Genomic DNA, 13,453 nt, shown 5'->3' with positions numbered 1-13,453 from the left:
CGTTTTGTGGCCCCTAAGGGCAGGACAAAACGGTACAGAAGTAGCTTCATACCCACAGCAATTGTAATGCTGAATAGTAAAGCCACAAGGTTCATAGTGAACTTACTTGGCCCCAGGGACATGTAGAAGCACTTTTCTTTTCTTTTCTTTTCTTTTCTATGTAGAAGCACTTTTCTACTTATTTCTATGACCATGTATTTTGATTATGTTGTGTTTTGTCTGTCATGATGTCTGGGTGTGGCTGTTTTTTATATTGGGATTGCCGAGTGCCTGTCTGCACAACAAATTTACCAGCTGGTATTAATAAAGAAACCTTGAACCTTGAAGTTGATAGCCTGTTGCTCTTGAAACGTTTCCCATAAGTAATGAATTGCGCTATATATCGTTGGCTACAGCCTGCCGTACATTCACAACAACAACAACAACAACACCACCACAAGTAATGAATTATAATGCCCTGCTGCTGCAAGCACACTGATTAGCAGCATTGTGGTTGTCTCTGCTAGTCGTGGCCTGAGCAGAGTAGCCTAACGAGTGAGTGAATTACAGGGAGGCGTATACAACGTAGGGCTGTGATTTAAACTTTTAGTGTTGCATGGTACTCGCGGTGCCAAAACGTCACGGTTCCTACACAACAGTACTACCGTGGATTACTAAACTACCGCTGAACGCGGTGCCATTTTCCACTGTGTAGCGGGCTGCCGCTACTCCTCCCGGCTCCGTTCTCACTACAGCTGTTCTAATGTCAACAAACACATGTGGCAAATAATTTCACAAATTCACGCACATATTTCTAACCAGCCAGCATTACTGGTCTATACAGGAGCAGCTGCGTCAGACGGTCCGACTTAAATGACACTGAATGATGCTTTTGACCTCCGAGATGTAGAATGTGTAGGCTATAGAAGGGAAACGCAAATTTCAGCAACACTGATCTGTATAATCAGACCGAAAGAGATTGTTAAATTATTCGCCACGTGTGTTCAGACAAAGTATCACAGTTCCCGGTATTATCGCGATACTGCAGCCTTTTTTTATTATTATTATTTTTATGAACTGCAATGTATTTGTACAAGTTATAAATACTTATTAATTGGTTGTGAATGCAGGAGGCATTCACAACATATGTTCTTCTACGCACGGAATTCTTTATTTTTATTAGTGTGAATGCTTCAAAGCATTCACACTATTGTTCTTCTGGAATTTATTAAAGTTATTATTTTTCTTCTTCCGTATGTTTTTTGGCTCGCTACTACTCCTACAAATTTTGTGCTACAGAAACCATTCAACTATCAAAATGTTCAGCTCATTAAGGACATGATGGCGTGTCAATTTGGCATTTCTATCTATTATACTTTTGGAAATATTCAGCCTTTTCTGCAAAATTTTCCCCATTCATCCTTATGGGGAATTTCTCAAATTTCGCTCTGCTACTACTTCAGCATACTTTCAGCTATAGAAACCGTTCAACCATCAAAATGTTCAGCTTTTTATGCTCTTTCAGCCTTGTACTTTTCAGCTTTTTAGCTTTTCAACTTTTTCAAATATTCAGCTTTTTCAAAACTAAACCCAAAATTTTTTCCCATTCATCCTTATGGGGATTTTTTCAAATGTCATTCTGCTATTACTTCAGCATACGTTCAGCTATAGAAACTGTTCAACTATCAAAATGTTCAGCTTTTTAAGCTCTTTCAGCCTTGCACTTTTCAGTTTTTTAGTTTTTCAACTTTTTCAAATATTCAGCTTTTTAAAAAAAAAATTAACATGGAAACAAATGGGAAAATCCTCAAATCCTCCTCAAAACTCATGGACTTTCAACCTCTTCTGCCCCCTCATACTTTGAGCTAGAGACACCATTCCAACTTTAAACTACTCACAAGACCTTGAACTATTGAACGTGTGTTTCAGTTTTTAAAAATATTTTACAGTTTTGAAATTATCACAGTTTTAGTTTGAAGGAGTTTTAGCTCCTCTTCTGGGTTTATAATGGGTGTGTATTGCGTGAGCTAGAGTGCGGAACATCACCGCTAGAGTGGAGAGCAGCTGCAAAAACTTTAGAAAAAACTCTCTTCAGCTTGATTTGGGTCCCACAGCTTTTACTTCACATAGACAATATATACATAGAAATGTAGGAAATCTTGTTGGCTTTCATATGATCATCATTATTTCAGATGTAGGACTTAAACTTTTGGCTGTAGAAGCCCTAGAGTGACAAGCACTCCAGCAACTCCCCCATAAGCCGCAGTGTTAACTTTGAGCCTAAATCTCTGGAGTGGAGCAGACGGTACCGGTTTTGTCTCTCGCTGTTGTGCCCTCATTTTTCACTCTACAGAAATAAAAAACACATCACATGGTTCAGCAATGTCTCCTGTTACTCACTGTATACATATTTTGGCCATAACCATTACACTTTTTTCTAAACCTGCAGGTGTTTGGGAGGTGTTTTCCCATTCATTCTTATGGGGACATTTTCAGCTTTGGTTCTGCTACTGCTCCAGCATCTGTGCAGCTACAGAAACTGTTTGGCTGTCAAACTGTTCAGCTTTTTGCTCTTTCAGCTTTTCAACCTTTTCAGCTTTTTCAAATATTCAGCTTTATGTTCAGCTATAGAAACCATTCAACTATCAAAATATTCAGCTTCATGTTCAGCTATAGAAACCATTCAACTATCAAAATCTTCAGTTTTTTAAGCTCTTTCAACCTTGTGCTTTTCAGCTTTTCAACCTTTTCATCCTTTTCAAATATTCAGCCTTCCCAGAGGAAAAGTTTACTGCTCAAAGCTTGCTCTTCTGTAGCTCCGGAGACAAATTTGAGATTCTCATCTCAGCCTCATTTTAGTTTCTATTTAGACTAAAATGTTTCTCATATGTTTCTCCTAAAATTCACTAGGAGCAATAGGTGAGACAGAGTAATTAGAGGGAGTCATACTTGAGACTTAAGGGAGATACCTTGCTAATCTCAATTCAGTGTTTTTAATGGCTCCTTTATTTCTCCTTTGGAGATGAAAATGAGCAATACTGGAGCTACTATGGAGCAATATGTGAGTGACACACACACACACACACACACACACACACACACACAGGATCTGACAATCTTAATCTTCTTTATTAAAATTCAACACAGCAGTGATCCAAAAGTACAATGACTTTTTTGAGTATTTACAATAGCTGTAATAACGTTAATAACAATAACGTTAACAATAAAGTTAGCATTTAAAGGCAGCAAAAGCTATTCTCACATTGTCATCATTATAAAATCTTAACTATGAATGTGCTTCAGTAAAATTATGTTTTTGAAACAGCAACAGTGTTTCTAACAGCGATTTGAACAGTGTCAGCACAGCTTTACAACAACGCACAACATTGAACAACTTAAGAGTCTTTAAGGCCAACGTGCAGCATTTGCATACAAGAGCTTTTTTGAACATGGTCATTTCAACAATTGTCTCCCAGTATGCCACATCCATTTATGTGTTGTGGCCCTCATGCGGCATTTGTTTATGAAGGCTTTTTTGACCTTACTTTTGTCGACCGGTGTCCATCCATCCAGTGTTCTACAGCGCATGATGTAAGCTGCAAAAATGAAAGAAAAGAAAGCACAAATTACAAATTGCATAATGTAACAGCAGTTACCACGACTGTATTAAGAACTTTTTTATCCTGATATCACAAAATTCACATTGTAATATCTCTATTGTTCACACATGAGGAAATTCAGTAACACTGTGAGGACACTTAAACAATCACAACATTAAATGTAGCTATGTGATACATGGGGTTCCAACACTTCAGAAACTATGCCACATTTGGCCAGATAGGGTGATAAATGTGAGAAGGGGCAGAAGAAAGAGGGACAAACAAAGTAGAAATTAAAAACTAGAATTAAAACAAATTAATGTTTGAAAATAATATGTGCTGCTTTAGGTTGAAAAAGTTGATGGTTGGATGCATGTTAAGCAGTACTTGAGGAAGATGAAGCATTGTTGAAAAACAAAAAAATATGTTGATGTTAAAACTGATTTTCTGGAACCTGAAACTATTAGTTAATTAGTTGTCAATTAAAATTATATTATTATTATTATTACAAATATCACTCATGACACCATGTAGACCATCTTTTGAAATAAGAATTAAAAAATAAATTAGTTATCATGGCATAAAACCAATGATTCTAGATTAGATTAATCTAAAAGTGGCATAGCCATCTGTGCTAAAAGGGGGAAAAATAAAGAATCTAATTGAATCGCGACCTTAAAATCGAAAATCAAATCGAATCAAGCAATCGGAGAATCGTGACACCCCTATATGAACGACAGTGAACAGTGATAGACAACTTAACTTCTGATCCCATGAATTGTGTCATGAATTACACATGATGTTTGTTAATTTATATCTCTACAAAAAGTTACCTGATAAAAGAAAAATAAGCATGAAAATAGTGAAGTAAGTGAAACCGGTCAGTAAACGAAATGTCTCATCTTACACAATATGTGTGGCGGTCTCGTGGCAAAGATAGATGGAAAAGTGGGATTTCGGCTATTTTGATATCTTGAGTTATTCTGGTACTTTCAACATCTTACTAACTACATCATGGTGAATAAATATTTTAAGAAAACAAAAGGGAAAGTACTTATTTTACTGTCTTTTTGTGGAGGGTACATGCTAGAACAAAACACACAGGCATCATGCTACCCAGAGCTGCTGAAGCTAGTGTTAAACTAGCTTCAGCAGCTCTGGGTAGCATGACGTTACTTGGGCAACTCTTGGGTGTGTATTTAACTGTAACTGTGACTTTTTGAGTTGTAAAGTTATATTTTAAATTGACAAATATGTGTAATTTGTGACATAATTCAAAACAGGATCAAAAGATTAGTTGTCTTTTGCGGTTCACTGCCATAACATATCTTTTTCCAAAATAAGGTCCCAAGAGATCCACCGTGGGCGTGACTTTGCCTCTCTATATTAGGTTCCCACACATTTTAACTAATGAATTTCCAGAACTTTTCCATAAGTTGTTAACTACCAAATGAGCAATATACTTACTTAGAATCCCATCGACTTTGAACTTATCCAGGACTGTCTTCCCATCTGGCACCTTTCCGTGTTTTCCAAACACCACAGCATTTCGGCACTCCTCCGCAGTAAAGAAGTCATCAAAAAGAAGATGGAATAGGCGAAGGCAGTCCTTCTTTGCTTCTGCATGGATTGCAGCCAGGCGAGTAGAGGACAGGAACAGGCCACTTTCTGGATACAGCTCTTGCTTCCCAGATCTGTTTTTTGGAGCCCAAACACCAGCCTGAGGTTGGATCTGTTCCACTTTGTCCAGAAAACGTTTTAATGCCTCGAGGTGCTCACCACCTGTGACACAAAAGATGTGCTACCTTACAGGGACACAGCAGCAATCATTAAGTCAAGAAAAGGAGGAGACGAGTTAAAAAAAATCAAAGATTTCATGATGGGCTAAGATTTCTACCAAATTGTTTAAAGCTTTTAAGTTTTAGCTTAAGCACCCAATAACTACCCGTGTCTAAAGTAACAAAATTTTGTAGAACTAAATAAAATAAATAAAAAATAAATAAAAACCCTTTAAATCAAGGTTTTTGCCTTGAAGTTGCCAATATATTGCTTATAATAATCCCAGTGATAAGAGACCAGAGACTGTCAAAGATTTTGGTTATTATAGTGTTCAAAGTAAGTTAAAAATATCAATTACCATCTTGGTCATCTCTGGGGGAGCCATCCATCTGGATCTGGTCTGGTTCATAAAGGCTCAACTTCTTCGGTGGGTTTCGCGCCCTTTGGGGCATCTATTTTTTAATATTTCCTGCATCCATTCTGTAAAAAACAGAAAATTCCAACACATTTTAATTATTTAAAACGGTGGTTCAATGCCTTAATTAGTTTTATCATGTCATATGGTATCATGTCATTTGGTACAGCAACTTGTTGATACACAGATTGTGTTAATTTAACCTATCAGACCACTCAGTAACTGAAAACATGATCTAAAATCCACCAGACAAACCACAGTTAATGTTAGCTAGTTAGCTAGTTCACGGCCACATGTGGTCCAGGCTTATAGCCTCGCTAGCTAGCTTCACTATTTGCCACATATGCCGACCAGTTTTTACAAAAACTATCAGAACATAACCAACATGAACACTCGCCATCCACATTTTACAAACTTTCACCCAAATTACGTTTGACAAAGATGTAGCTTACCTTCTTTTTCCTCCTGCCGTTTCGTCCTCCATTCCTCCAGCACGCAACTCCACAACGTTACGTTAACGTACGACTTAACGTCCTTCCCCCCGTTGTGAATTAACCAATCACGATGCAGCATTTGTGACTGATGGCGCTCTCTTCCAATGAAATGTTAACATTGGGGCTGCATCATCTACATGGTTCAAAGTTCACAACTTTGTTTGCGCCAGCTTGTTGATGTACGAAGAAAACAAAGATGCAGTCTGTAGCCGGTGAGTGGATAATGCTACACTTTTTTCTAAATAATTAATTTACTTAATAATTTTCTGTATAAGTCGAGGTTATTTTAGTTAGCTTTGTAAAAGTACATTACATTTTCAGTTACTTCTTGAGTTTTGTAAAGCCTCGTTTTTATTTTTATTTCAGTTAGCCTAACAGAAATTATTTTTACACCTTCATTATTTCAACATCATATTATTTCGTTTTCATTAACTATAATAACTTTATAATACCCCAATAATAAAATGGTTAGAATAGAAACACAAGTTAGTAGTGATGATTATTGTATGCCAGTTTTCCTTTGGGCATTTTAAAAATGTGAAATCAGTGTACCTAACCTTACCAACTTATAAATGTTACAACTGTGATTGTTTTCATAATGATTATGATTTAGTCATCTTTATTTTAATACATTTCTCTTTAATAGGAAAGGTTCCACATGTGTATAATTATTAAATTACTGCAATCCTTTTCAGTCACAATAAATTGCATCATATTTTGTGCACCACTATATGCAAACTCATATGTATGAATGTATCTATGCCTTTTTTTCTGTCATCCCTAGGTTCATCGTCCTGATGGACAGATGTATTGTGATGCCATACCTAGACAAATGTCAGTGATATCAACAGTTTTATGTGGGCAAATCTATTGTCACACAAAACGGTCACTTTGAACTTCACATGAGAAGATGAATGTCCTACATTGACACCACTAATGGTCTGAGTTTTTTGGCAGTTAAATTTTGATGCAGCTGAAATGTTGAAATAGTAACTTCATTGCAGTCAAGTTACTAATAAATTGCTGTTGTTTTTATTTTATAATGTGTTTTATGTGGTTCATTAATGAAACTGAATTACGTGCAATGGAATACTTAAAATTCATTCTGCGTAGAACAATACATAATTAAAAAATATGTGGATTTCAATAAAGTCAGTCTGAGAATTCAAAGAGTGCTTGTGGAGAGCTCTTCATTTGTTCTGTCTGAGCTTAGTATGAGATGGATAAACTGAAGCTGGAATGAGAATAGATTGAGTTTATAGAGAGAGCTCTCTGATTTCTCTGCATGATATCACAAAGAGACATAAAAGTTGAGAAACTCTGAGAATTATATTAGAGCTTGTTGAGATCTCTTCTGAAACTTAAAAGGAGACTTAATTGAGATTTAGTGCATCTTATTGCTCTGGAGAAAAAGACGAGACACAGGAGAAATAACCCTTAGTCTCAGTTTGCTGTCACACAGATCTCATAGTTGTCTAGGAGAAGTAAATGAAACATTTTTGAGATCTCTTTTTGAATTTTCTTTTCCTCTGGGTTCTGCCTTTTCAGCTTTTTCAAGTATTCAGGTTCATGTTCAGCTAGAGAAACTGTTCAGCTATCAAAATGTTCTGCTTTTCTGCCTTTTCAGCTTGTGAAAAAATCAGCTTTTCCTGCAAATTCTTGACTATTCATTCTCATAGTTTTATGCATGTTTTGTGGATTAGGCAAGTGTTTTCCAGCACATTCAGCAGATTTTGCAAAATCACTTCAGCAATCAGCATTCACACTGTATTTTCGCAGGAAATACAATTTTTCTAGTTTTTTTTATTATTATATCTTCCGGGTCAGAAAGTTTGGCCCTTAACTCCTTCAACATTTTTCAACGTATTCACTCCATTCAAAAACCAAAATATTCATCTCAATTGGGAATTGACCGCGTCTATTTTTCTCATTCATATCATTCATAATTTCCGAGATATTCAGCGTTTTCCGGCCATTTTTTCCCATTCAAGCAGATTACGGAATGTTCAAAAAATCTCAAATTTCACACTTTTTCAAGCATTTTCAAAACTCATCTAGTCATTCACACTTCAAGATAGAAACTCCATTCAAACTCTGAAATATTCCACTATTTGTCTACATTCAAGCCTGTATTCATCTTTCTCACAGCATTCATACTTTTTGCACAGTCGCAGTTCAAACATCGGTAACTTTTCAGGCACTTTCAGATTTTTGCATTGGTGTGTATGGGGTGGAATGTTGAGAGCCAGAGTGGAGGAGCCAACTGACAGAGTGGGGAGCACCTCAAAAAAATTCAGAAAACCTCGTCTTCAACTCGTGCTTGCATCCACAATTTTCACTCCAGCAGAAAAATAACCACATCAGCTTGTAGGAAAATTTGTGCCGGTCGCTAGAGTGGTTCTCTGGAGCCAATCGGACAAAAACTCTTGGCTCAGTGGGCGTTTAACTGAAAGCAACACCGACCAACTGCCGCATCAATTCCCATGAAACCCATGAAAATATCTGGAGGCAGGCAAACACATCCACATTTCTGAACTGCTCCACAAGACACATTTTTGACCACACACACACACAAATTTCACAAAATGTTGACAAGACTCTCATAGTTTCGACCATATCATTATTTGAGTGATAGCAGGTACTGTTTTGGAGGGAGAAGCATGTTAATGTGAGATGAACCTCAGCAGAAATCACTATTAAATCACGGGGCGGCTGTAGCTCAGGAGGTAGAGCGGGTCATCTAGTAATCGGAAGGTCCCTGGTTCAAATCCCGGCTCCCCCTAGTTAAATGTCGAAGTATCCTTGAGCAAGATACTGAACGCCAAATTGCTCCTGATGAGCAGCTGGTGCCTTGCATGGCAGCCTCCGGCATCAGTGTATGAATGTGTGTGTGAATGGGTGAATGTGGCATGTGTTGTAAAGCGCTTTGAGCTGTCCGAGAGGACTGGAAAAGCGCTATATAAATGCAGACCATTTACCATTTAAATCAACTCTCACAGTCCGTTGCCGCGACCACCCTGGTTACCGTCACTGTGGCAACCGAGATCAACTGGGCCAACACAGAGAGAGACAGATTTATCAATGAGTCAGTTTACTACACCCAGTGTATTACAGACTATATTTCCCAACATTTTAACTATATTTAACTATTATCTTTTCATTCATTCAAGCCAGAATTTCCATCTAAATATTGAAATGTTCCCAATCACTGATACATTGATGTTTATTTAACTTTTCAGTCCCATTCAGAGTATTTGATCCATTCTCACTGTAACATCTCTTCATACTCCTGTTTGGCTCACAGCTTATATTCTATTTTTAATCCTTCATTCTCACCCAACTATTAGGAAGCTTCATTGTCTTCAGACGAGACTTCAAATAAATTCAAGCCACCAATTCAGTTTGACCTTAGCTTTTCAACAAACCCTAAATTATTTCACAGTTTTTAGATATTATGGACATTATTCAAAGTTTTCAACGCCAGCAATCCGCATTTGGCGTCAGCTTCTCATCAGGGAGCATTCACAACCGCAAGTTCTTCAGGACTTGCCTTCTCTAGTTACTTATGTTATTTGGTGCATGATAAACATAACACTGGTGAAGTAGGAATTAGACTGAAACAAATATTTTTATGAATAACATTTATCAAAAAGTTAAAATTGAAAAAAACAAACAGATCCACTGGCCTTTTCTCTGCGTGTTTGTGTGTCTAGTCATACTTTGACATCCTTTAATTCATACTAACCTGGTATTCGACATATAAATCTGGGTGACGACATTGCAGGTGTTTTATGAGGTTGGATGTGTTCCCTCCTTTGGCTCCTATCCACCTTATTCCTGGGGTCGTTGCTGTAGAAACGATTATGGGTGCAACTTCCGGTTCTCACCAGAATCATTATTATATTATAATTAGGGCCCGACCGATATGGATTTTTTGGGGCCGATGCCGATACCGATTATTAGGGGGGAAAAAATCCGATAACCGATTAATCAGCCGATTTTTTTTTTTTTATAAAGTTTTAACATTGTATTAATTTAAGTAATATATCTACATATTTACTTTTTTTTTTTGAACAAATGGCTGCTTTTGAGCCTTTCAGACACTTCTACAAAGAATTAAAGGCAGAAAAATAATCTCAAATCCTTTTTATTGCTGAGTCAAGCAGCATATTAACATGACAACCATCCAACATTAGGCCTACAACAAGGCACCATTAGCTACTGCTCTTCACGCCGACAGGAAGACCGACTGATCATCTCAGTAATATACCACGTATTTATCATGAATCAAACTCGGACCAGAAAAGCGTTTTCAACTACTCGCCCCGCCCCCCCCCCGGTAGTACTGGCACCGGTAGTACCTTCGTGTAGAATTTCTAGTATAGTAGGAACCGTTACGATTTGGCACCGCGGGGTAGCGTGGGTAGCATGGGTACCGTGGGTATCGTGCAACTCTACATGCAACACTAAATGTTTAAATCACAGCCCTACGTTGTATACGCCTCCCTGCAATTCACTCACTCATTAGGCTTCTCTGCTCAGGCTGTAACTAGCAGAGACAACCATGATGCTGCTAATCCGTGTGCTTGCAGCAGCAGGGCATTATAATTCATTACTTGTGTTGTTGTTGTTGTTGTTGTGAATAAATGGCAGGCTGTAGCCAACGATATATAGCGCAATTCATTACTTATGGGAAACGTTTCAAGAGCAACAGGCTATCAACTTACCTTCAAGCAGCACAGCAAAAGGGAGAAAGGCGTAGCTGGCTTGGAGCCAGGTCAAACCAACCAATAGAAACTCTTCTCTCATCCACCAGCGTAGGCCCCGCCCATCAAGTGCAGTTGAATTCGCAAGCAAAACTTTAGAACTTGCAAGCAAAGAGGACTGATTTATAAGCAAAATGGTCATATGTTTTTACTTACAAACATTAGTTTTGATTGAAGTTGAAGAAATATGCTCTCTCATATTTTTTTTTTCAATTGCAACCTGTTCTGTTTCGATTTCAAAAAAACATTTTTTTGATTGCCACTTACTCTCTTTTGCTCTCAAATCTCTTTTTTGGTTTCAAATCTATTCCATTTGATTGAATGATAAAGGAACAAAATTCTCTCCATACTCGACCTCCCTGCTTTCCTCCCCCACATTTTGTAAACCTCGGCAAGTTGTGAGTTAAGTTCATCCTCAATAAATAATTTTTCTTTAAGCGTTAACTTTGTCTCATCTCAATCCTTGATTTGTCATGTTGCCGTTTCCTGTTTCCCCTGGACGTAACAAAGGGATGTAACACCAGATTGTCATGACACATATTTATTCTAGGGATCCTTGGAGGCCAATTCCAAATGATTTTGTGGATGGTCATGGAAGCAGTGTGGCCTACCCACAGAGGACATAGGTAGATGTCAGCTTGGTTGAAGGAAGATAGAGTGTGACAAGGTGATTGAGTGGCCAGGAGAGAAAGAATAAAATGCCCCCTCACCATGCCGTTACGTCTTGCTTATCATTGTGGCGTCCATGTTAACAGGTTAGAGCAGATACACTGGATGCACGAGTCTTGCTTCTCACGCAAGTGTCAAGTGAGGCTGCAGAGTTGCTTCATCTAGAGATTCAGAGGCTCAACTATTTTTACAGCATCACAAGTGCAGTTCTCAGCAAAACGGACCTGAAACGACCTGTAGACAGACATCATACCAGCGTTTAACTACAGTTTTAATGTCTGTATCTGTAGAATATGTCACAGACATGAAGAGAATACACACGACAGGTGAAGAGCAGTTTTTTGCCTGTGCACTAGTTTTCTTTCTCTTACTCCCTCCCTCTCTTTCCCCCTCCTGTTTTCTTGCTTTCTTGAACAGGGGTAAAGGAAAATCATGTCATCATATTTATTGATAATTATCAAAGGCAAACTCTGTAAACAGAGGAGCCGCACTGCAGCAGCAACGCTGCCTATGTGAACACAAACATGTAAGTGAGAAGAAGCAGCTCAGCAACACAGCCGCCACGCAGTACACAAGCATCCAGTGTGTCCAGCCTGTTAGAAGTACAGGAATGCAGAGATCAAAGTCCATTGCGAGGAACACAGCAGGTAAGAGCATTCCAGGTCTACAAACTACAGCTTCAGCGCAACCTTCAGTGAAACTTTTTCAAATAGGATCAGTCAAGGCAAACAAATGGCAAGGCTGTGCTCCAAGCACCATCAGTAAGCACTAAGGGTGTCACGATTTCGATTTTAAATCGATCGAAATTAATTCACAATCTCGAATTCACAATCTCGAACTTCACAATCTCAAAACTTTCGAGATTGTGAAATTTATTCACAATCTCGATGCTGCCACGCCCCCATGTCACGTCCGGTCGGCTTGCCAAGGGGAAAAAAACACACACGTGTTGAAGTGCTGTGAGTCAACCTCCTCTAACTTAGCTACTAGCTAAGCCAGTAGCTATTAGCTACAGCCAGTCAAACGATAGCATGGTGTTACACCATTCCTGTTCGGCTGCCGGACCGTGGTCGGGAAGCACAGGGGAGATGATTCTCCAGGGCCGAAGTTTCTGTTTACCTTCGGGGTGAACCCCCTTTCACGTGTTAAGCTGGTCGGGAAATAACAGCAGGGAGCTTTGCTGTATCTTGAGGAGCCGTCGCCTTTATTCAGCCAAACTGCAGCCTATATTGTACACTTTATTGCTGTCGCTACTGCTGCTACTCCTTTCGCTTCTCCTTCCTCTCCCATTCATTCACTGTCCGCACGTATACACGCTCCCTCACTCTCGCTCGCCACTCACCCCTGACGCACCTTGTATATGTCCAACTGTGCGGAAATAGTTTAAGACACTCAATTGTTCAGAGAAGACTATGGACATGGCTGTTTTATTTTTTTGTTTTGTTGTGAACTTGAATGTCATCTTCTGTGAAGAAGACTGCCGTTACAAAAGAGAAACTAGATGGCAGGTTATTTTGTTTAAGTTTCCAATTGACTGAGGATATAAGTTATTGTTACATTATGTTGTTAATAAATGTTTTACATTTGACAATGTAGTGTGGTACATTGCTGACAAAGGTCAGACATAAACTTGCAGAAAAGTCTAGTCTAAAAATGGCATAGCAACCTGTGCTTTAAAATGTAAAAATCGAGAATCGAATCGAACCGTGACCTTAGAATCGAAAATTGAATTGAATCGAGGATTTGGAGAAT

General features: G+C 38.4%; 2 protein-coding genes across 2 annotated transcripts in view; both read right to left on the bottom strand.

The window, feature by feature from the left end:
* The window catches only part of nlk2 (nemo-like kinase, type 2), a 75,527-nt gene that overhangs the window by 52,026 nt on the left and 10,048 nt on the right, over positions 1-13,453 (bottom strand). The gene's annotated exons all lie outside the window — the stretch shown is intronic.
* Positions 3,093-6,444, bottom strand: LOC311256053 (uncharacterized protein). Its single transcript, XM_084350802.1, has 4 exons — positions 6,225-6,444; positions 5,716-5,837; positions 5,046-5,360; positions 3,093-3,575 (listed from the first exon to the last, which is right to left on the bottom strand). Exons 2-4 carry the CDS (start codon positions 5,807-5,809, stop codon positions 3,433-3,435), a joined length of 552 nt encoding a protein of 183 aa, XP_084206928.1. The 5' UTR covers positions 5,810-5,837; positions 6,225-6,444; the 3' UTR covers positions 3,093-3,432.

The sequence above is a fragment of the Pagrus pagrus genome (genome assembly GCF_965226575.1).
Source record: "Pagrus pagrus genome assembly, chromosome: 4".
Taxonomy (NCBI): domain Eukaryota; kingdom Metazoa; phylum Chordata; class Actinopteri; order Spariformes; family Sparidae; genus Pagrus; species Pagrus pagrus.
This window is presented reverse-complemented; position numbering and strand designations above follow the sequence as displayed.

Excerpts from the sequence above, each read along its gene's own strand:
- LOC311256053 (XM_084350802.1), bottom strand. The coding sequence starts at position 5,809 with ATGCCCCAAAGGGCGCGAAACCCACCGAAGAAGTTGAGCCTTTATGAA. Across the intron at positions 5,361-5,715 it reads CCCCAGAGATGACCAAGATG|GTGGTGAGCACCTCGAGGCA; the intron begins GTAATTGATATT and ends TTTGTGTCACAG. Across the intron at positions 3,576-5,045 it reads CAAAGTCGATGGGATTCTAA|CTTACATCATGCGCTGTAGA; the intron begins GTAAGTATATTG and ends TCATTTTTGCAG.